Raw genomic sequence first — 25,654 nt, forward strand, 5'->3', positions numbered from 1 at the left:
TGTTTGGCTATAAACATTATATGTTTGGAACACAAATTTTTAAACACAATATTTTTGAGTGCAAGCATATAATGTTCATAAACTAGCATAACATGTTTGGGACATATATGTTAATATGTTAGAACATATTATGTTTGGGACATAAAATGTTTGTAAATATAATATGCTTGAATGCAAACATATATTAATTTAGAAATAGCCTATAAACATATATGTGTTTAGTAGCTTGGAGCGCTATTTAACAGGGAGCGATATTGAATTAAGTTGGTGGTTGTTGCTTGTTATTACAAAATTAACATTTTATTTTTCCTTGGGCAATTGATCAGCTACTTCTTTAATCCTTACAAACTGTGTGGTCCGCTGTTCGAATAAAAAAAATCATAAAATTGAATAATTTCTTCTCCAATGTTTGTATTACAGAAAAAGGTGCTAAGAACTAAAAAATCTTGTGGAAGTGAGAAAGATGTCGAGGAATATACAATTGGGCAGAAACAAAATTTTGAGCATTCAGGTCGAAAACCTATGTTGTTAGCACCTATATTACCTGTTTATTTTCATAATTCATTATGATTGTAAGTATATAAATAAATAAATAAAATTTTGAGCACAATATTGTTTGGGAGAATTTTTTTAAGCATATAATATTTTTGGATGCAAAATGCTTCCAAACATATTATATGGTCACATAATAACATATTGTTTTTTGGAAGACAACATTATTGAATTTGGATGCAAAAATACAAAATGTTTGGAACTTAGACTACCCAAACATATATTGTTTAGACCAATATGCTTTCAAACATATTATATATTGGAAGAGATCAAACATATACATGTTTGGGCAATACCCAAAAATGTATATGCTTGAAGCAAAATATGTTTGGGAGTATATGTTACAGAAGCGATTTTTTGTGAGCGTGCACGGATGAAAAAGACTGTTTTTCATATGTTTGGCTATAAACATTATATGTTTGGAACACAAATTTTTAAACACAATATTTTTGAGTGCAAGCATATAATGTCCATAAACTAGCATAACATGTTTGGGACATATATGTTAATATGTTAGAACATATTATGTTTGGGACATGAAATGTTTGTAAATATAATATGCTTGGATGCAAACATATATTAATTTAGAAATAGCCTATAAACATATATGTGTTTAGTAGCTTGGAGCGTTATTTAACAGGGAGCGATATTGAATTAAGTTGGTGGTTGTTGCTTGTTATTACAAAATTAACATTTTATTTTTCCTTGGGCAATTGATCGGCTACTTCTTTGATCCTTACAAACTGTGTGGTCCGCTGTTCGAATCCCCGTCCGGCAAAAGGTAAAATTAAAATAAAAAAAATTATAAAATTGAATAATTTCTTCTACAATGTTTGTATTACAGAAAAAGGTGCTAAGAACTAAAAAATCTCGTGGAAGTGAGAAAGATGTGGGGGAATATACAATTGGGCAGAAACAAAATTTTGAGCATTCAGGTCGAAAACCTATGTTGTTAGCACCTATTACCTGTTTATTTTCATAATTCATTATGATTGTAAATATATAAATAAATAAATAAAATTTTGAGCACAATATTGTTTGGGAGAATTTTTTTTAAGCATATAATATTTTTGGGTGCAAAATGCTTCCAAACATATTATATGGTCACATAATAACATATTGTTTTTTGGAAGACAACATTATTGAATTTTGATGCAAAAATACAAAATGTTTGGAACTTAGACTACCCAAACATATATTGTTTAGACCAATATGCTTTCAAACATATTATATATTGGAAGAGATCAAATATATAAATGTTTGGGCAATACCCAAAAATGTATATGCTTGAAGCAAAATATGTTTGGGAGTATATGTTACAGAAGCGATTTTTTTGTGAGCGTGCAAGCTCCTAAATACGACCAACAAACATTTTGTTTGCTGTTATGCCTCAATTTTATAAATATTCAGATTTTTGGTCGAATACTATAGATATTCATAAACTATTGTTTTAATTATGTTAGGGTAGCTCCTAAGTTGACATTTTTATTTATTTTAGCCAAAATAAAACATGTTTTAGTGTAATCTAGCTTCAAAAATATCAGGAAATGTTTGCTATTTCAGCAAACAATGACTGCTGTCCCTTTTTCAGCAGACTTTCTGCTGTTTTAGCAGACTTTTCTGCTGTCCCTACTAACAAATTTCTTTGGGTGTAGCAATTCCTTTCCTTTACTTTGCAAATTCTGGAAATCAAAAAATATTTTTTCACATTTTTCATATTTTTAAATCCAAAAGGAAGATTTTTTCCATTACGTCGAGATTGTAATGTAGCTCATCAGGTCATATATACTGCTATCTGCTTGGATTCAACCTGAAAAAGCCAGGTAAAACAAATGCTAACGCTATTTCGCAACTTGAAAGTGAATCGTTTTATCGGTTTTAAGAAAATTAGGAGTGAATAAATGCAATTTTAAAAGATCAATAACGTACTTACCTTTTGATTGCAAAAATGTTCTTATACTAGATGATTTATTATTAAAATTATGGAGTTGATTGATTGACCAATTGACGAAACAAAATTGCTCACTAAAGGAAATGAATTAAAAATATTTTAGTCCGTTTAATTTAAACAGGATTCAATAGAACTTTAGTTATTTCGAAAAATAACTAGCTATGATTTGTTATGCACACATTTCGAATGCAGCAGACAGAATGTCGCCAATCATGTTTTTCAATTTACGCGAAAAACAAAAACCCAACCGTTCGTTACGAGTTACTTCCACAGACTGATCTCTCCATCATACGTTGTTGAATAAATACACATTCTCTTGTTCTCTTTTCGCTCTTTCTCTCCATAGCTCAAAATTATTCAATTTCAATCACAAAGGTGATTGAATCAATCACATGTGTAATTGCGAACGGAAAATTGTTCTATCAAGTTTGTAATTGAAAATTGTTTCCGAATTGATTAAGAAATTAATTGAATCAATTAATATTTTAATTGGAAACGTAACGAATATCAATCTTATTTTAATTGATTTTTATTCGGATTTGATTAAATAATTAATTGAATCATTCTCCGAACTCAATTAAGTGTTTTATTGAAAAAATTTCGGTGATAATTTTTTGTGTGTACAAACAACTAAACTTATTATACCCTCTACCACAGTAATGGTGAAAGATATAAATATATACTCATGCTTGCACACTTGTAAATGGCCATTGTAAATGAATAATCGCATTTATATCGTAAAATTAGTAATGTTCGCATATATCTAGACATCCGAATGTATTGAATTTAATGTGAAGAATTCAAAATTAGCACACGGGACCTTTTCGTCGTAATGGAATTTTGCCTTTATTGCTGCTTAACGGACGCGGAACGTCAGAACAGACAAGTAAATAGGCAAATAAATGCATCGATCAAGAAAAGTAAAAGACATGATCATAATCGTATTAAATTATTGCTTTTGGGTACTGGAGAATCTGGTAAATCAACATTTTTACGACAAATGCGTATAATCTACGATGTAGGATTTTCAATTGAGGAAAGAAAGAATTACATCAAAATAATTTTCGAAAATATTTTGACCGCCCTGCAAGCTATGGTTGGTGCCATGAGTTACTTTAATGTCGACTACCAACATCAATGCAATATCAAAAATGCGAGAATGATTAAAACAGCAGATTTGGAGACCTTCTATCGTCTAATCGACATATATCTAAGACCCATGAAGGATCTTTGGAGTGACGCCGGTATTCAAGAGTGTTACATGAGACGAAGCGAATATCAATTGATAGATGCCATTAAATACTATTTGGAAAATATTGATCGTATTGCCGCTGCATCATATTTACCCAGCAACAATGATATCCTACATGTACGAATACCTACCACTGGAATTGTTGAGTATACGTTAAAATTTAAAAAAGTTCAATTCCGCATGATCGATGTAGGTGGTCAGAGATCGGAACGAAAAAAATGGTTAAATTGTTTTGACGATGTCCGAGCAATTATCTTTTTGACCGCAATATCGGAATACGATCAAACGCTAGCCGAAAGGAATCAACTAAATCGTCTTGTGGAGTCCATAAATGTTTTCAAGTGTATAGCATCGTATGGATGGTTCAGTAAAACATCCCTTATTTTATTTTTCAATAAAATCGATTTGTTGTCGGAGAAGATAATGTACTCGCATTTAGATAAATACTTCCCTACCTTTCATGGGCCCAAACATAATCATGTAGCGGCTCAAGAGTTTATTACAAAAATGTTCATTGATATCGTTCCGGGAAGGCGAATCTATACACATTACACTTGCGCCACGGACACACAAAATATGAGAATGGTTTTTGATATTGTTCGAGATACCATTGTATATGAAAATTTGAATACATTTGGTACTCTCTGAAAAAAATGAAAAATATATATGATAATTTCAAGTGTACCATTTATACGAGTCTGGGATAATTTAATATAAAGATCGATTGAAAAAAGTGCATTGTACCGCATGTAGGATAAAAATACAACGCAAAGAGAAATTGTGACCACACTTTATTTATGTTTAGCAAAATAAATAAGACAAGTACACTGGAAATCCCCTTTTAATTGAGTAAATTTTTTCATTTGCGGTTTTTGAGTTTATTGTAGGGTTTGTATTGAGAATTATCAAAATTTGAAAAAACTCGACTTTGGGACATTTTTCCAAACTTGGAAATATCGATTTTTCAAATTTTTAAAATTTTAACTCCGAAATCGAATTTGACGTTACGGCTTTGAAATTTTTAATGAATTATCAGCATAAAATGAGCTACATAACATTGGCTACTTTTTGACTCCATTTTCAAGAAATGCAAATTTATGAAAAGTTGACTTCGACTTTTCAACTTTTTTCGATAAAAGATCGATTATTTGAAAATTTAATTTCGACTTTTGTATTCCTACACAGAAAAAAGTATCATCAATATTTCTCCAATTAAAATTTTAATTGAATTTAAAAAATAAATTCTATAATTTTTTTTAATCAATCACAAAATGGAATTGTATCAATCAATTTTTAATTACATCATTTAATTTTTGAATAAACTTTGCTGATTGATACTATCATTTTTGTGAATGAAGACATTTCAATTAAAAATTAGTTGAATTAATTATTTTCGTTATTGAAAACAAAAAATATTTATGTTGACAAAAAATATCTCCAAAATTTCCAATTAAAAAGTTAATTGTAGTTGTAAACATGATCGATTAAAAAATTAACTGATACAATTAACTTAAAAAAATGTCAATTTTTTATTTCAATTAAATTATTATTTCAATAAAAGATAATAAAATTATAATATATTTCCAAATAAACATATAATTGAAAATGTTGTTGGGAAACAATTAGTTTCTATATACACCCTCACAAAAAATCGCTTCTGTAACATATACTCCCAAACATATTTTGCTTCAAGCATATACATTTTTGGGTATTGCCCAAACATTTATATGTTTGATCTCTTCCAATATATAATATGTTTGAAAGCATTTTGGTCTAAACAATATATGTTTGGGTAGTCTAAGTTCCAAACATTTTGTATTTTTGCATCCAAATTCAATAATGTTGTCTTCCAAAAAACAATATGTTATTATGTGAACATATAATATGTTTGGAAGCATTTTGCACCCAAAAATATTATATGCTTAAAAAAAAATTCTCCCAAACAATATTGTGCTCAAAATTTTATTTATTTATTTATTATTTACAATCATAATGAATTATGAAAATAAACAGGTAATAAAGGTGCTAACAACATAGGTTTTCGACCTGAATGCTCAAAATTTTGTTTCTGCCTAATTGTATATTCCCTCACATCTTTCTCACTTCCACGAGATTTTTTAGTTCTTAGCACCTTTTTCTGTAATACAAACATTGTAGAAGAAATTATTCAATTTTATGATTTTTTTTATTTTAATTTTACCTTTTGCCGGACGGGGATTCGAACAGCGGACCACACAGTTTGTAAGGATCAAAGAAGTAGCTGATCAATTGCCCAAGGGAAAATAAAATGTTAATTTTGTAATAACAAGCAACAACCCCCAACTTAATTCAATATCGCTCCCTGTTAAATAGCGCTCCAAGCTACTAAACACATATATGTTTATAGGCTATTTCTAAATTAATATATGTTTGCATCCAAGCATATTATATTTACAAACATTTTATGTCCCAAACATAATATGTTCTAACATATTAACATATATGTCCCAAACATGTTGTGCTAGTTTATGAACATTATATGCTTGCACTCAAAAATATTGTGTTTAAAAATTTGTGTTCCAAACATATAATGTTTATAGCCAAACATATGAAAAACAGTCTTTTTCAACCGTGTACACAATCATTAAATGTTGACTCAAATTCAAGTTCCCAAAACAAAACGCTAAATCGTATGAAAATTCCAATTCATCTTAATTCATCCTTCGCTTTTTAAAAACAAAATGAAAATAGGATACAGTTGTCATTTATCGAATTTTTATTTTATTTTTGGGATATAAAGGGTGATTCTTTTGAGGTTAGGATTTTCATGCATTAGTATTTGACAGATCACGTGGGATTTCAGACATGGTGTCAAAGAGAAAGATGCTCAGTATGCTTTGACATTTCATCATGAATAGACGAACGATCTGCCACAACGTCGAATTTTCAGTGAATGGGCCCTAGAAAAGTTGGCAGAAAATCCGCTTTTTTATCGACAAATTTTGTTCAGCGATGAGGCTCATTTCTGGTTGAATGGCTACGTAAATAAGCAAAATTGCCGCATTTGGAGTGAAGAGCAACCAGAAGCCGTTCAAGAACTGCCCATGCATCCCGAAAAATGCACTGTTTGGTGTGGTTTGTACGCTGGTGGAATCATTGGACCGTATTTTTTCAAAGATGCTGTTGGACGCAACGTTACGGTGAATGGCGATCGCTATCGTTCGATGCTAACAAACTTTTTGTTGCCAAAAATGGAAGAACTGAACTTGGTTGACATGTGGTTTCAACAAGATGGCGCTACATGCCACACAGCTCGCGATTCTATGGCCATTTTGAGGGAAAACTTCGGAGAACAATTCATCTCAAGAAATGGACCGGTAAGTTGGCCACCAAGATCATGCGATTTGACGCCTTTAGACTATTTTTTGTGGGGCTACGTCAAGTCTAAAGTCTACAGAAATAAGCCAGCAACTATTCCAGCTTTGGAAGACAACATTTCCGAAGAAATTCGGGCTATTCCGGCCGAAATGCTCGAAAAAGTTGCCCAAAATTGGACTTTCCGAATGGACTACCTAAGACGCAGCCGCGGTCAACATTTAAATGAAATTATCTTCAAAAAGTAAATGTCATGGACCAATCTAACGTTTCAAATAAAGAACCGATGAGATTTTGCAAATTTTATGCGTTTTTTTTTAAAAAAAAAGTTATCAAGCTCTTAACAAATCACCCTTTATGTATGTATTTACAAACCAATAAGTGACAGTTTAAAAAATAAACCTAGAAAGCCAGTTTAAAAATCGAAATTATGTTTAGTATATTACAACTAAAACACGTTTTGTTAATTTCAAAAAGTTTAAATCAAGAATATTATATCCTCAAGTTAATTTAAAGGCAAATTCTTTAAAACATAAATATTTTCTTGATATTAAGTAAGCATTGAAAGTATAATAATTTGCATACTATTTATTTAAATTAAGGGTCATTAAATACAAACACATTATATAAATTAAATTAAACAAAATACCAATTTATTATTTTATTTTATTGTTTTTAAAAAATTCATAAAGTTTACAATATCATGCATTTCTAAGGACCAAAAGGCTTTGGAGAGTCTAGTTGGCAATGTTGCATTTGTTATTAATTATTTTATTTGAATTTCAATAATATATATATATATATATATATATATATATATATATATATATAATTAAACAAATTTACATTACAATAATAAATTCAAATAAATTAATACTTGACGAAAATGTATTAAAAATTAGAAATTTTTTCTGTTCTTAAAAAAATTTCATATTTGAAAGAAATGGGTGTTAAAATTGTTGAAACATCTTTACGATATTAAGAAATTCACAATTTCGCTAAATTTATTCATTTTAGAAAATTTCGAAAAATTGTGAATGGTGAATTTCGAATTTTGTAAAAGGGTGTACTTCATTCGTACAATTTTTTTTCTTATTTAGTTCATACCATTAAAATAAGGAAAAACTAATTAAAATATTGAAAATTGTCCAAAATTTGGCAAAATGTAAGTGATATTAACTAATTTTCACGAATCATAAAAAAGTTAAATCAACTATAAAAATTGTCGTTGACTTTTTATCAGCTATTTCGAAACACCCTTATATACAACTAATATTACTCATAAGCGGGCATCATTGAATTCGTTCGAGAGTAATAAATACGAAACTCATTTATATTGTGAAATTAGTAATGTCTACAATAAAGTCAAACGGTCGCTTGCTAACTTAATTTTAGATTTAATCGTATGAAAAATTAATCTAAGGAGATTACAATACCTACAAGAGTGCAGAAATAGTATCCGACACGAGTCCCGTAAAACCTTAGCCACTACCTGCATAAACATGGAGTGTTGTTGTCTAAATTGTTTTTTAACGAGCCAGGAAAGACACAATAAAGAGATAAGTCGACAAATAGATGAATCTATACAAAGAAGTAAGCAACAAGAAAAGACCCGCATCAAATTGTTACTACTGGGTACAGGAGAATCAGGAAAATCCACATTTATACGACAAATGCGTATAATCTATGGTGAGGGTTTTACGGACGATGAAAAGAGGAACTACATGAAATTAATCATGCAAAATATATTGACCGCCTTGCAAACGATGGTAGAAGCTATGAGCTATTTTAATATCGACTATGAATTACAATCGAACAGAAGAAATGCAACTTTGATTAGAACAGCTGATTTCGATACATTTTATCGTCTAATAGACATGTATGTAAAGGCCATAGAGGAACTTTGGAGAGATACTGGCATCCAAGAGTGCTATATGAGGCGCAGTGAATATCAATTGGTGGATTCCATCAAATACTATTTGGAAAATATTGATCGCATATCCTCACCATCCTATATACCCACTGAAGATGATATTCTGCATGTGAGAGCGGCAACCACCGGATTGGTTGAATACACATTTAAAGTGAAAAATGTTGAATTTCGAATGGTCGATGTAGGTGGTCAACGATCGGAACGAAAAAAATGGTTAAATTGTTTTGATGACGTCAAGGCCATAATATTTTTAACCGCCATATCTGAGTATGACCAAACTCTATCGGAAGCGGACTCCTTAAATCGTCTCGAGGAATCAATAAATGTCTTTAAAAGTATTTCATCCTATAAATGGTTCGATGGAACTTCCATAGTCTTGTTTTTCAATAAAATCGATCTATTGAGAGAAAAGATCATGTATTCGGATTTAAACAAATACTTCCCCGCCTTCCAAGGGCGCAGACATGACTATGATGAGGCCAAAGATTTCATATATAAACTGTTTATAGGGGTAAATCCCAAGAGACGATTATATACTCATTTCACTTGTGCTACAGATACAGAAAATATAAAAGTGGTATTTGATGCCGTAAGAGATACAATACTAAGTGCTCGTTTGAACCGATTTGGATTATTTTAAAATATTAATATTGTAAAATTAATTAATATTTACTATGAGTGTAGTGTATCACTGATATTAGATGTGTAATGAAGTAAAACTGAAAGTTTGTAAAGATCTGACTTTAGATTATTATATAAGCATATATAAAAAACAAGTAAGTAAAGTAGGAAGTCGGGCGGGTCCGACAATATCATACGCTAAACCACCCCTACTGAATTAGTAAACATAGGTATTTGTCGGATATCATTGATATAGGTTTAGGAGATAAATCTCATTTCCATATTTAGGAGCTACTAGCGTAACTCGGCCCGCTTCGCTGCGCCTTCCGAAGCGTATTTGGAGGAACATTTTACGTTAACTTAGTCAACTATATCCTTCGTGCTGAAAACAAATTCGAAAAGATTTGAATTCTTTTAAACAAATCGGACTACTTGATTTTTCGTTTATAGGTACAAATACGGCGGGAGAGGGTGTACCTTCTTCTATATTTCTTGTGAATTTTAAGTGTGGTTTGTCAAGGAAAGGTATCCTTCTCCTCAACATATCTGAAAATTAAGCATTATATTACAATAACACACAAAGAATTACTGTTTCCCATCCAATAAATCGGAAAAGGCAAAAGTAGTAAAAAATTTTACCACATTAACATTTGCTAAAATGTTGGAAAATAATGCACCCTCTACGTTGGCTGCAAATTTCATGTAAATTTAAGTTCTTTACTAAAAAGAAGTCTGGCAGAAGCCTGTGCAAAAATCATAAAATTATGTACCGAGTTCCCATTTACGGACAACCCTCTACTTTCAACTTAAGAAAAAAAAAAACGGACAAAAGGGAACCCTGTCTTTACTAATAAGAAGTCTGGAAGAAAGAAGCCTGTGCAAAAATCATAAAATTATATACCGAGTTCCCATTTACGGACAACCCTCCACTTTCAATTTAAGAGAAAAAACCGACAAAAGGGAACTCTCTCCCCACCTTCGCTCCACTCTGACCTGACATCGGACTATCCCGTACCCTATATTAATTTCGCAACTACTCAATGGTCCCTATAAATTCTATCGAAGTAAATCGACAAAGTTTATTTCAATTTTCCCCTTCCCCAACCAGATATCGAAAAATCATATATTAATTTAAAAATCATGTATAAATTTCATCACCTCCTCCCACGTTCCCTGTAAATTTCAAGTAGATCGGAGATGTTTAATTTTTGCTCTATTGTTTTAAAGGGACGTCACTTTCCCCGATACAATATCGACAAACACCGTAGTGAATAGCACCCCTAACCTTCCCTGAAAATTCTTGAAACTTTCCTTCAAGTGTGGGGCAATGAAGGTTGCCTCTTCATTTATAACCTTTTCCCCCGCTTCCTTTGTAAATTTCAAGAAAACTTAATTTTTTTTATATTTCATGTTAGCCTGATACCGAAACAGACAATTGACGTCCAATTGCATTATATCTAATTATACAATTATTTTTCGAGCTTTATGGACAGATATAGATTAAGGAACATGGTTAATAGAGCCATTTTTTTTGCAGTTTTAGAGGAGGACCTCCTCCCCGACCAAATGTCGAAAAGCGTATCTTTTGTAAACGTCCCAGAAAATGTCAAGCAAATTATAAGCCTAAAGGGGCGGCCTCTCTTCCGTCCAAAAATCACAAAATCAGGTATCAACTATTACGGTTGACAGAGGTTACGATCTCTCCCCAGTCCTCTGTAAATTGCAAGTAACTCGGTAAAGTTTAATTGTTTCTCTGTATGTACTTAAGAGAAGCGGATGTCTCCCTATGCCCTTTTTATTTTTATTAAAAAATCAGGAACCTGATATAAATTTCATAACCTCACCCATTTTTCCGTAAAATTTCAGTCGGGGGAGTTTAGTTTTGTTTTCACTGTACTTAAAAAAAAGTCGGGCAAAGGGGTGCCCCCCCTCCCCGACCAAATATCGAAAAATAATGTAGCGGATTTTTGTCTAGATACCAACCCCAACATTCAATGAAAATTTCATGCAAATCGTATAATTTTGTTCCAAGTTTCAAAAAGTAAGGCAAGGGGGAGGTCCCCCTCCCCGTCCGCATATGAAATCATCAGGTACTCCATATTAATTCCATAACCTCACCGCATGTTCTCTTTAAATCTCAGATAATTTAGAAAATTTTAGTTTTTTCACTGTACTTTAAAAAAAGTCGAACAAAGGGGAGGTCCCCCTCCGCCACCAAATATCGAAATATAAAGTAGCGGATCTTTGTCTAGTTGCCAACCCCAACCTTCAATGAAAATTTAAAGCAAATCGGTCAACTTTGGTCCAATTTTCAAAAAGTCCGACAAAGGGGAGGTCCCCCTCCGCGACCAGGTGTCAAAAAATGAGGTACCCTATTTTCACCACATGAACGTCCCCTATGATCTCTGAAAGTTTCAAGTAAATCGGTTCAGCCGTTTTCGCGCCAACCCGGAACATACAAATAAACAAACAAACAAATAAACAAACATAATTTGAATTTTATATATATAGATAGATAGATATAGATAGTTGATTTTTCACCTACAGAGTTAGTACGAAGGCAGTTCGGAAACTTCTTAGCCTAGCACAAAAAGCGCGGTATAAACAGAAAAAAGTTAAGTGTTTTGGAAACTTCCATCTCTGTTATGAACACATGTTAAATTTTGTTTCGATCTGGAAACTCCTTCATTTAGAAACAGGTGTTCAAAAAAGACGCATCCGCAATTTTATTACAACGGAAAATTAGAAATGCGTGCTGTCATTAAATATTTACATAAAAAAGGTTTATCGGGACAAGAAATTCATAATGATATGGTGAATGTGTTAGGTGACAGTTTTCCTTCATATGCAACAGTAAAAAATTGGGTTGCTGAATTTAAAGGTGGTCGTACACGCATTGAATGTGAACCACGTAGTGGACGTCCAAAACAGCAACAGAAATTGTAGCCAAAGTGCATGATATGGTATTAAATGATCGACGAATAAAAGTGCGTGAAATTGCTAATATCATGGGCATCTCAAATGATCGAGTCCATTTAATTTTGCATGAAGAACTACAGATGAAAAAGCTTTCTGCAAGATGGGTGCCGCATTTGTTAACAGTTGATCAAAAACGCATTTCTCAAGCTTGTTTGGATCGTTTTAAGCGAAATAAAATGGATTTTAAGCGTCGATTCATAACTGTTGATGAGACATGGATCCACCCTTATTTTATACTCCAGAGACAAAAGAACAATCCCTACCCAGAAAAAAGTGTCTTCGAAACTAAAGGAAAAAATGTTCATCAATTTAGTTTAGCCACTTTATTTCTATTAAGTTAAACTTTTGAGTTAAATAATAAAATTTACTTGTCTCAGCAAAAAACTCCTAAACTGAAAGCAGTTAAGAATAGTTCATTAACTAGAATAAGACATGGAATTTTACTAATACTGTTTTCTTCGCTGGGTATAAGAATTTACTACTGAACAAGAAAATTTTATTCACTGATAACAAAGCATTCGTAACAATAAACAAAAACCGTACTAAAATCAAGTTTCCTCAAATTTAATAAAATTTCTTATAAAATGATAATTCTGACTTCCTTTATTATAGAAAGCTTATCATACATACGAATAACACTTGGCATAGAAAAATATTTTAGTTCATTCGTACTAAGAAGTATTCAATCCTTTCAAAACTCAAGGAAACATACTTGTTAGAAAATAGGAAATTTTCCTATATTTCTTTTGTCTACCTGTAATCGATACCTGTCATCGGTGTAATCGATATGTTTGCGCGTGGGTTGTTTTATAGTTGGAATCGCGTTGTTATGGTATACGGAGAGATTGTTAAAAAATAATATAGTAAAATAATATAATAAATAACAAATAAAATATATAAGATATTTGTTATTTTAAATTAGTGAGAAAAATGTTCGTTTTTTTGAAAATTATTAAACATAAATAACAAACAATAAGTCTATCAATGTTCGTGATGGTTACAAAGAAAGAAAACACCAAAAGAATAACAGCCCCTTCATTCATCAGGTAACATTCAACCTTTTGTGAACAAATTGGTTTATGATTTTTTATATTTGTAGGCATTGAAATAGTAAAATGAGGACAAAATCGTTAGGCAGCAACTTATTAAAAGTGAAAGGTACAACAAGAAGAAAAAAATTACGTTTTACAGTTGATAATATTACATGGAAATTGGAAATAGTGGAATAATAAACTAATATTTCGATGCTGTTGATTCTTAATAAATATATTTAATATATTAATAAAACATGTATTTTATTAAAGAAAAAATTGCCTATATAAATAAATAAAATTGTATTTAAAAACAAAGATAAGCAGTTCTAATTTTGAAGTAAAAGGTTTACAACAAATATGTAAGATTTGTCCAATTCAGTTAAATTTTTTCATTCTGTAGTATAGTGGTACATAAATATAGGAAAATGTTAACTAATATATGGAATGCATTCTACCTAATTTCTATGAAAATCACATCGTTCAAACAAATAAAAATGTCTTTGGCGCTATACGAAGTTCAACTTTCTTCACAATGAGTTCATTTTAACTTAAAGAATATAAAAAATCATAAAACATTTTTGTTGCAAAACGTTAGCGTCACTGAATATTACCTGATAATTGAAGATTCCAACATGAAGACCAATGAAAGGGTTGTTATTCTGCTGGTGTTTTCTTTCTTTATACACTATCACGAACATTGATAGATTTATTTAAAAAAACGAAAATTTTTCTCACTAATTTAAAATAACAAATATTTTATATATTTTATTTGTTATTTATTATATTATTTTACCATATTATTTTTTAACAATCTCTCCGTATACCAAAACAACGCGATTCCAACTAAAAAAACAACCGACGCGCAAATATATCGATTACACCCACGCGCAAACACATCGATTACGATGACAGGTATCGATTACAGGTAGACAATAGAAATTTAGGAAAATGTCCTATATTCTAACAAGTGTGTTTCCTTAAGTTTTGAAAGGATTGCATACTTCTTAGTACGAATGAACTAAAATATTTTTCTATGCCAAGTGTTGTTCGTATGTATGAAAAACTTTCTATTATAAAGGAAGTCGCAATTATCATTTTATAAGAATTTGTACTAATTTTGAAGAAACTTGGTTTTAGTTCGGTTTTTGTTTATTTTTACGAATGCTTTGTTATCGGTGAATAAAATTTTCTTTTTCAGTAGTAAATTCTTATACCCAGCGAAGAAAATAGTATGAGTAAAATTCCATGCCTTATTCTAGTTAATGAACTATTCCTAACTGCTTACAGTTTAGGATTTTTTTACTGAAACGAGTAAATTTTATTATTTTTCACAAAAATTTACCTTAATGGAAATAAAATGGATAAACTATATTGATGAAAATTTTTTCCTTTAGTTTCGAAGGCACTTTTTTCTGGGTGCGGCTGGTAAGGTTATGGCAACGGTTTTTTGGGACTTCAAAGGTATTTTATTGATTGACTATCTGCAAAAGGGTAAAATAATAAATTCAGAGTACTATTGCAACCTTTTGGATCAATTAAATGTACAAATTCGAGAAAAACGTCCTGGCTTACAACACAAAAAAAAATAATTTTTCATCAAGACAACGCACCAGCGCACAAGGGTGTGACTTTTACTTGTTCCCAAATCTAAAAAAATTCCTTGTTGGTAAGCGTTTTACCTCAAATGAAGATGCAATTACAGTTGTAAACAATTTTGAAGACCTTGAGGAAAACTATTTTAATCAAGGGATAGACTTGCTAGAAAAGCGTTGGACTAAGTATATTGAGGTTTCAGGAGATTATATTGAAAAATAAAAATATTTTTGAAAAACTAACTATTCTCTTCCATTGATAGACTAAGAATTTTCCGAACCGCCCTCGTATGCCACTACACCCAGAGAAGAAACATGATTGTCACAATCGTATTCGAAGAGCAAAATAATATGATAGGAGCTATTTTTGCGGCGACCATGTAACATTTTAACCTGCAACCATGTTAGGTTAGGTTAGGTGGCAGCCCGATGTATCAGGCTCACTTAGACTATTCAGTTCATTGTGATACCACATTGGTGAACTTCTCTCTTATCACTGAGTGCTGCCCGATTCCATGTTAAGCTCAATGACAAGGGACCTCCTTTTTATAGCCGAGTCCGAACGGCGTTCCACATTGCAGTGAAACCACTTAGAGAAGCTTTGAAACCCTCAGAAATGTCACCAGCATTACTGAGGTGGGATAATCCACCGCTGAAAAACTTTTTGGTGTTCGGTCGAAGCAGGAATAGAACCCACGACCTTGTGTATGCAAGGCGGGCATGCTAACCATTGCACCACGGTGGCGTGGAAAGACTCAAAAGTCCGCTGGCAAAGTAATGGCCTCTGTTTTTTGGGATGCGCATGAAATAATTTTTATCGATAATCTTGAGAAGGGGAAAACCATCAACAGTGACTATTATATGGCGTTATTGGAGCGTTTGAAGGTCGAAATCGCCCCCAGCGACTTTTTCTTGTTTTCAGACCTCAAAAGGATGCTCGCAGGAAAAAAATTTGGCTGCAATGAAGAGGTGATCGCCGAAACTGAGACCTATTTTGAGGCAAAACCGAAGGAGTACTACCAAAATGGTATCAAAAAATTGGAAGGTCGTTATAATCGTTGTATCGCTCTTGAAGGGAACTATGTTGAATAATAACAACGAATTTAGACAAAAAATGTGTTTTTCTTTGTTAGACCGAAGACTTATCCGCCAGCCTATTAAGTAACAAAGTATATACTCTAATGTTTCAACACAAATTGCTGAAAAAAAGTTTATGGATTAGTTCGGTTATTTTACGATCTGGATTGTTCAGCAGCCAAAAACAGAAAAAAAGAATAATTTTCAGTCTGATCTCAATACCCAGTTTCAAAATTCATTGGAATATTCAAAAATTTCTCTAATTAGAATTTTTTATGCATGCAAGTTACACCTAGTTAACACCTCGTTAAATTAAAGCATAATGTTTGAAAATCTTTAAATGTTTACATATTTAATCTAAGATTTGAAGTTAAAAACAAAGCCGATGATCTCGCCGAGGCCGAAGTGTAGTGAAGATCAAAATGTTAGTATTTTTGTATGTTCGTTGCTCACCTAGTTTGTTTGTCATTACTTTGGAATAAATATTTAAGTAAGTAGGTGTGTGTATGTTTACAATGTTAGTATCCCAGCAAAAACATTTGGAAGTTCTTCCAAAGGCACAATTTTAAACACACTTCCAGAAGATGCACTCCCAATGATGTTCTTTATTTTAACTACCCAGAAAGTTCTTTTAATTCAATTTTTTATAACTTAGTTTTTCAATACTTTTAATGGGCAATTTTAACTTGTTTTGTTTCAAATAATAAGAATTCATAAAATGGTTCAAATCATTTAAAGTTTGTCGAAAAAAATGCTGAAAAAATTGTGAATTTTTTATAATATTTGAGGTCAAACGTTTCCGACAAGCGTTAGAATCCATTAAAAAATATACAAATTATAAATATTACTTATTTGACAAAATATCACAGAATTTTTTAATTTACATCCAAAACATTGAATTCGGATCACACCTAATGAAGTGATGCAAATTCAGTGCAACGGTTGTTGAAATGGAGGACTTCCGTCCTATGACAAGCGCATGTTAAATTCATCGCTTCTGCGTCAATTTTGCACCACTTCCGGATCCAAAAAGAACATTTTCATTACTTTTTTGGCGACGCTTTTTTTGCTGGGTTGTTTTGTTTTAGAACATTGCAAATCAAGTGAGCGACAACATAAATATCTATTGCTGAGTATATACTGCCAAAAAATTACACACGTACAAACATTGATATATAAAATAAAAATGTTAGTAAATAATTTTAGTTTTATTTTGACATGAATTATTGTTTTTTTTTTTTTTTTTTGTTAACATGTAATTGATTCCCACTAATTTACGCGAACATCCACACATATTATTTTTATGAAACATTCATGCCCCAAACATAATATATTCTAACATATGAACATATGTGTCCCAAACATTTAGTGTTAGTTTAGGAACATTACATGTTTGCACTTAAATATATTGTGTTTCAAAATTGTGCCCGAAACACATTTTGTTTATATCGGAACATATGAAAACATAGTTTTCTAACAGTGTATATATTGGAGCTACAGTGGCGTGCAGAAATGAGTACATAATTAATTTTTTCAATTCTAAACGAATAAAAAAGCAGCAATAAAGAAATTCAAAATAATTTTATTTTTCCATTATTCCTTCTCCAATTCTAAATAAACCACAAAAAAGTAAAGAATGCAGAGAGATAAATAAACATAACAAATAAACTAGCATGTACTCAATTTTACACTTTTTGATGTACTCATCATAAAACCAAAATATACCGTTACTTTTGTATTTTTGTCTTTGTGAAACGTGTTTGCTAGTAAGAGTTAAAGCTTTATTCGAAGTGTACTGCAATAATATCAAGTAAAAATTAAAATTAAAAAGTTATCGCGCAATGTGGAGGACAATATAGTTTCCTTAAAATAAAGAACATCATGGGGAGTGCATCTTCTGGAAGTGCTTTTAAAGTTGTGCCTTTGGAAGAACTTCCAAATTTTTTTGCTGGGTTGTCAAAGCAGTACCACTTAGGTTGCCATCGAAGTTGTCATCCGTATCACCATCTTATGGATAGACAACATCCACCCAGGAATGTAAGGGTTGATCTTCACCTTCTAGAGCCTGAGATCCAGCGTTACAAAAGAGAGCCTTTAGATCAATTCATACTTATCAGTGATTGATAGCAGCGTAGCTGACGTGTGTCCCATATGTAATCAAGGGCCACATGACACTCGTCACCTTTTTGCTTGCCCAGCTAAGCCTACCCGTCTCACTACCAGATCACTCTGGACACACCAGCTGAACTACCAGCTGAACTAAACAAGCATAGAACAAAATGGATGAAACTACATTAAAAACTGTTACAACAACAAAAATTGTGAAAAAGCGCCATCTATAGTCTTACAATTTTTTCTCTCAATAAAGTAGAGCGAATTGGTGCCTTATCTTAATTCTCTTTGTTATGAGAAAGCATCTACTTGATTATGTTTATCATGTATCACACCTGGGAGAAATAGAGGTTTGTTTTGACATGTGTATACTTACAACCTATTTTTGCCATTAAATTCGTTTAAATTTTAGCTATAAACAAAAACAAATTATGAAGGTAGATATGAAGACTACATTTACATAACAATTACAATATATTTTTTGATATATTTCTAGTTGGAGTTGAAATTAAGCCCCCAACTCGCGGATGAGCTGAAACAGAAGAAGGTTATAAGGAAAACTCAACTTCATGTATTATATTATTAATTTGTATAAAATCCATAATTTTTCTTACAGGCTGCCCGTGACAGTCTCATAAACAAAATATTATACTCTAAAAGATTGCTGGTCGATCATGTTGAAGCCTTGGAACAATGTATGGTTTTTATGCAGCAACAACCCATACCCCCCTCTCCAAAAGAATCTGATCAAAGCAAGGATACTACAGACTTTGCCGGTCGAATAGGCAGAGCTACAAGTAGTATATTTTGGCCTGAAATATTTACTGCACGCAATACATGCCTTTTATTAGGATCTACAGTTTTAGAACATTTCATTACCCCACGAGCCATGCGTTTGGTGTTGGTGCCGTCAGCTGTTGTGGCGGGGGGATTTAGCGCATTATACGCTGTAAAGAAAGTTTTCGGATTTCGAAATAGAATAGTTGAACGTGAATTGGAAAATCTCATAAGAACAATAGATGATTTTGGAAATTGTATACGTCGTAATATGACGTATTTTAATGAAATCATAATTATGAAGCAGCATGAATTAATTGAGTAAGGATTTGTCGTAACACACACACATACCTATGGAAATTTTATTTTATTATTTTATAGGTCCCGACAAATTGAAAGGGCTTGGGATTGTATTACCGCCGCCAAAGAGGTAACAGAAATTCTCTTCGAAGCCACTCGAAAGTTGGAAGCACAATATCCGATACCTGCACGTTTTACACAGTATTATGCACCCATGGAAGATCTTAAGGAATGTGACTATTTTAAGAATAATGTTACAGACTACAGCCCCAAACATATAAAAGTGAGTATACATAAAGGTTATGATTACTAAAATTGAGTGGTCATACTTGAATTCAGTTAAAAGCGATAATTGTATGAAATATATCCGAATCGGTGTTACATATCAGGAATCATATACGTCTGATAGCATTAACTTTTGATGGGCAAATGCTTCGCATTTGAATATCTAAAGGATTAACTTGACTACTCGATATATGGGTGAATAATCTGAAATGGCTCCTTTTCTTTGAGAAAAATGGGACAGTCTTCATAATCAAATAAAAGCAAAAAAACGTAGATGTAGAAGCCACTGGTAGATGAGTGTTGCAAATTGGGTCAGTCCCGTACTTAGAACTCGCCACCGTGGGATTAATTATGTCTTTATTGAGTATTGCCACTTATCAAAGAATTTGTTGAAATATTATATTTCAGACAATTTGCCATATTTTTGCTGTCAATATTTTAAAATGTAGATGTTTTAATCAAACACAATATACTTTCGAGCATAACGAAATTTACAGGGAAATTTATCTTCTGAGGTACAGTTGCTAGTCGTTCCAATCCTTTTTGGCGAATGGGGAGCTATGACAATGAAATCAAAATATTTTTTCTTTGCGTTACGATTTCGCCTAAAAGAATTCCGATATTACTTAATATATAAGAAAATACGAGAGCCTACCTCCGTAACGGCGACGACCTACTCATTCAGTTGGTATTTGCGTTTTTAGAATTTAAAATAAAAGTAGTCCAAATAAAATAGAAGCGTACGTTTAATGAGGCGAAAGTTGCCAAGTTCGACCAGGGCCAGGTGGAAAATCTGGCTCACATTTCCGCCTCGCCAAGGTCGAAGTCATTTTAAATGCGAAATACTATTTTTTTTACTTCGACAAGTTAATTCAGTGTCGAAACCTTTTACCGTTCTCCATATAATCGATGTGGATCACACACAATATCAGAAAACTGAACACATCAACTTTCCGACCGATGGAATAACCTTCAGCCTTATTCACAAGAACGCCCATTTACGGTGCACCGGGATGTGGCTCGTCATCCCTGACTACGTTGAAACTCATTACATCCTTAGATAATAGATTACTACATAGATGGTTCAACGGTGTCCGACAGTTCCGAAAAGAGCAAATGCCCGAAAATTATTGTTTGGAACTGAAATCAAGACGAAATATCTGAAAATTAATCTTTGGAACTGACACATCTTTTTCCTCGGAGAGATATGAATCATCTATGTAAGTATCTATAATCTATGGCATTACCGAACTGTAATACCAACACTTTCATCAGGGTTAAATCCCAATTTTTCAAGAGAAAAATTTTAACACAAATTTAATTTGAACAAGTAAGGAAAGTCTAAAGTCGGGCGGGGCCGACTATATTATACCCTGCACCACTTGAAGATCCACATTTTTGATACCATATCAAATCCGTCAAATGTGTTGGGTGCTATATAAACTTTATGTTCCCATATACATATATTTAAATCTGACTCGATCTGGACAAAATTTGTTACGGCTAATGCCCTGGGGTGGAACAAAATGTTAGTAAAAAAAGCAGTGGGAGTTATATCTAAATCTGAACCGATTTCAACCAAATTTGGCGGGCAAAGCTACAATGTTAATTCTACTCCCCTTGCAAAATTTCACTTAAATCGGATTACAACTTTGACCTCTGTTGTCATATGAGTGAACATCGGGGGAAAGATATATATGGGAGCTATATATAAATCTGTCCCGATTTCAACCAAATTTGGCATGCATAAGTGCATATCGGGCGTAAGATATATATGGGAGCTATATCTAAATCTGAACCGATTTCTTCCAAATTCAATAGGGTTCTATTCTGACCCAAAATACATACTTGTGCCAAATTTGAAGTCGATTGGATTTAAATTGTGACCTAAAACGTGTTCGCAGACAGACGGACATGGCTAGATCGTCTCAGGGGCCGACCCTGAACAATACTGCCAAAGACATCATAGGTCTATCTCGTCTCCTTCTGGTTGTTGCTAACATATGCACTAACTTATAATACCCTGTTCCACAGTCTGGCGCAGTGTATAAAAATATAAGTTTTCAGAAATCTAAGGGCGTTTTCGATTCGCAAAAAATATGTTGCATTGGGGTTACACTACTTTTTCCCTCATTGTATTTTCGCCCAAATGATAGTATCATTCCAAAGTTATTGTTAATTCATAATATTGTGAGGGATACGGGATCCAAAATCTATGACAGTGTCCTTCGTATATAGCAATCACTTTCGAGAATGTTGCACCTTTTTTCCCAATCGAAATCGCCATAAGCAATGCCGGGGCTGCACATTCTTAAAGTAGGCGATAAACCCTAATTTTGTCATTAAAGAAAAATTTATTTATCTTAGAAAATGTTCTGAAACCCTGCAAGAGTAGTAAAAACATGTTTTGATTAGGCCCAAACTAAAATTAGTAAACTAAAGGTAGAGTTATAAGTTAGACCATTCAGTGTATTGGAATACTAGCGTTGTGAACCTCTATCTTATTACTTGGTGCTGCCCGATTTCATGTTTAGCTCATTGACAAAGAACCTCATTTTTTATAGCAGAGTCCGAATTGTGTTTCACACTACGATGAACTTCTTAGAGAAACTAAGAAGTAATATCACCAGCATTACTGAGATATGATGAACCACTGTAAACTTTGTTTAGTGATTGGCCGGCACTGAGATTTAATCCTTTGTGACAATGGTTAGCATATCCGCTTCACCAAAGTTTTAGAAAAGTCGACAAGTCGATTTTGTGGTTATCATTAAGATTCCTTTGACTTTTTGACAACAGACTGATCTGTCAATAAAACATGCATTTCAAGTTCGACAGATATACCAGAATGAATATGGTAATATAAAATATCGAGTCTTGATGTTGCCAAAATCGATTTTTAACCTAAAATTCGAAAAGTGGAATGAATTTGAAAGTTTAAGTGATGTAGGTTTTTATGATGACAACGCATATTGTTGTGTTTCACTTTATTGGCCCAATTGAAATATGAATTCGGAATGGTATAGAAGTCTTTAGTTTTTAGTGATTATATAAAAAAATTCAAACTAAATTTATTAACTAATTTTACCCTTTTAAATCATTCAGGATTTCCACAATATTTTCGCTTATGTCCAATCGCAATTTCTACTACGTTTAGCTTTAACGATTGCAACAAAACCTTCCTTGAGCCAGCTAAATGAAGAACTAAAGAAAATTGACTGCCTAATACGGCAGTTAGTGCTTGAGGAAGAAAACCACTTTAAAAATCTTGCCATTGAACAAAATAAAAAGAAGTCCTTAGAATTGGAGGAGCTAAATGCGAGTAGAGTATTGAGAACGAGAAATGATCCGGTTGGCATTTTGCAAGACTCTTCATTAAAGCTAAGTGCTCGAATGGTTGCCGTAGCCGGCGAATGTCAAGCTTTGGATATCACGTTGCAGAGACTTACAGAAACAGAAAATGTCAAGAAAGACAATGCCAAGCATTTAGTGGAAGTGGCAAACAATATGCGAAGTATCGAAAACGCCCTTTCCCTGTGTTTTGATGATTTTCAACGACTAATGTTGGTCTATAATAAGTTTTTGACAAGTAAATTAGATTTGAAGGACCACAGCGAGAAGGGCGACAATAAATCCCATGATGAAGAATTTCCCGAAAATTTCTTACGAGTGGACATATCACAAAATACTGAAGAAGGAGTTCTCAGTGACGACTTTTATGCCTATATGTTTGATGAAAATCAGGCCAAAATTGAACAAGAACAACTAGAGAAAGAGCAATTGGAACAGCGTAAGGAGGACTTGGAGATACTGAATTTTGAAAAACGCATAACCAAAGGCCGCTTCAAACCAGTACTCAAGCAACTCAAAGGTCGTATTGATCCCATTCGCAAAGTGATGTTGGAAAAAGAACGTGAAGTATTGGCAGCTAAGGGAATAAATGTAGATGAATTATTTGATAATAACGAGGAGGAGACTACAGATGACGAAAATAAATGTTTTGCGTGTTCCGAGAAAACCGATGTAGATAACGCTACTGATGGAGAAAGTGAAGGCAGTGCAGATTTGGAATTTGAACGTCGAACTAAGAAATTAAAGGAAAGAGATAACTTTGCTGAAATGCGCAATTTCTTGGCGCAAAAACAACCAATAAATTTGTTTAAATTAGATGTACCCCTTTCTTCATCGAATGCCTTGGGTGAAGAGGACATTTTGGAAAGTGTGGATACTGCTTAGTTATACTTAAACAAAATAGCCTATGAACATGCACATATTTTAAACGTGGACTGATATCAAAGTGCGTTATATTTGCCAAGGCACAACTGACTGTACCGACACAAAAATTTTATTGGAAAAAGAACATGAACATAAAAAAATGAAAAGTGGGTGCAATATGGATATTTTCAAGTGATATATGGATATTCTCAAATTAAATACCAATCCATATTTTTTATGCTTCCTATGTATAATAATCTCAAAACAGAAAATATGCATATGAATGTCGTTATTGACGACCTATGGCAAGGGTATTTAACATGCACCATTTTTTGATATACAGAATTTGTTATATGATTGTATTCAATATTTGTTTTTTTTTTTATTAGTTATACATTTGAAATCATTAAAAAATATCATAGTTTGGCCTTACTAATGTAACGAAGAGGGATATATACAGTAAGTTAACGTGTTGATTTTATTATATATAAAAAAAACAAAAACAAATATATAGAAAAACTTTAAATAATACTCAACGTTTTCTTTATTACTCTTGTTATACTTGAGAGAAGAACAAGAATTGATCAAGCAAACAAAAGATGGTGTTTGAGAATCGACTCAAACCATCTAATCGATTTTTGATGTTGGTCTAAATCGATTATGGTGCAAATCTGGAATGGTAACTCTGATAGTATGTGCAGTCGAAATCTTTTTTTTTTCTAAAAGGAATAAATATTTACCTCCATACGGTGAATGTGATTGAGTAAAAAATCGAAAATTCCAGTTTTTTTTTTGCAATTTTTTCCAAAATTCGAAAGGGTTGAAAAGTTTCTAGTACAAACAAAAAATATTTTTTTGTCTTCAATCACAGAAATGATAGTATCAATAAAAACATTAATTAAAAGTCAATTAAGAAATTAATCAATCCAATTAAAAATTTAATTTATATTATTAATTTTGTGATTGATTTTTGTTTCAATTAAAAAATTTGTTGAATCAATAAAATTTTTAATTTAATATTTTTTAAAACTCAATTAATAATTTAATTGGAAACATTTTCGAGATTTTTTTTTTTTTGCTGTGTATGACGTTTAATTGAAAGTAGGAATATTTGTTTTGTATTAAATTGTTTCTAATGAAGAAGATTAAATTTGTGGCATATTAGGAAACTATTAAATTTTCAAAAATTTATAGAAATAAATCGCAGGTTTATTAAAAAGTTTAAGACGTTTATTGTCTAAAACTCAATCTTATTTTATTTACATTTTGTTCGATTTCAGGACCTTGATTCATAGTCACAATATATCCCATATGCAATATATCCTATATACATTTGAGTAAGACGATTCGGCTCATAAAAAAAATTTGCATTGTACATGTGTGTCATTAAAACGAAAGAGAAATGTTCAAAATTAAATCAAGTTTCTGAAGTTTTGAGTCAAATATTTTCCAATATTTCGTCGAAATTTTTTGTGCGTCCATATGCTCAGCAATGTGGCAATGAAAACTCTCAAATTCATGTATAGAAGAAGTCAATTCAAGTTGGACATTTTCTTATTAAATCATCAATGAACTTCACACAAAGGTAAGTGATCATTTACATTGTAAAAATCGATTAAG

At 32.2% G+C, this 25,654-nt stretch overlaps 3 protein-coding genes and 1 long non-coding RNA gene across 4 annotated transcripts; all 4 read left to right on the forward strand.

Moving 5' to 3' along the window:
• Positions 1-1,265: 1,265 nt before the first annotated feature.
• Positions 1,266-1,584, forward strand: LOC142221726 (uncharacterized). The gene is made up of 2 exons (XR_012718199.1): positions 1,266-1,333; positions 1,397-1,584. It is a non-coding gene; the product is annotated as an uncharacterized LOC142221726 (long non-coding RNA).
• A 466-nt stretch (positions 1,585-2,050) lies between these two features.
• LOC142221727 (guanine nucleotide-binding protein G(q) subunit alpha-like) lies at positions 2,051-4,589 on the forward strand. Its single transcript, XM_075291512.1, has one exon. It carries the CDS (start codon positions 3,336-3,338, stop codon positions 4,401-4,403), a length of 1,068 nt encoding a protein of 355 aa, XP_075147627.1. The 5' UTR covers positions 2,051-3,335; the 3' UTR covers positions 4,404-4,589.
• A 3,813-nt stretch (positions 4,590-8,402) lies between these two features.
• LOC142221729 (guanine nucleotide-binding protein subunit alpha-14-like) lies at positions 8,403-9,776 on the forward strand. Its single transcript, XM_075291513.1, has one exon. It carries the CDS (start codon positions 8,612-8,614, stop codon positions 9,680-9,682), a length of 1,071 nt encoding a protein of 356 aa, XP_075147628.1. The 5' UTR covers positions 8,403-8,611; the 3' UTR covers positions 9,683-9,776.
• Positions 9,777-18,798: 9,022 nt separating this feature from the next.
• On the forward strand, positions 18,799-24,565 carry dind (diamond). Its single transcript, XM_075291514.1, has 5 exons — positions 18,799-18,894; positions 18,954-19,004; positions 19,074-19,555; positions 19,616-19,817; positions 22,925-24,565. Exons 1-5 carry the CDS (start codon positions 18,889-18,891, stop codon positions 24,053-24,055), a joined length of 1,872 nt encoding a protein of 623 aa, XP_075147629.1. The 5' UTR covers positions 18,799-18,888; the 3' UTR covers positions 24,056-24,565.
• The last annotated feature ends 1,089 nt before the right edge of the window (positions 24,566-25,654 follow it).

Source organism: Haematobia irritans, chromosome 1, assembly GCF_050003625.1.
Source record: "Haematobia irritans isolate KBUSLIRL chromosome 1, ASM5000362v1, whole genome shotgun sequence".
NCBI classification, from domain to species: Eukaryota; Metazoa; Arthropoda; class Insecta; order Diptera; family Muscidae; genus Haematobia; species Haematobia irritans.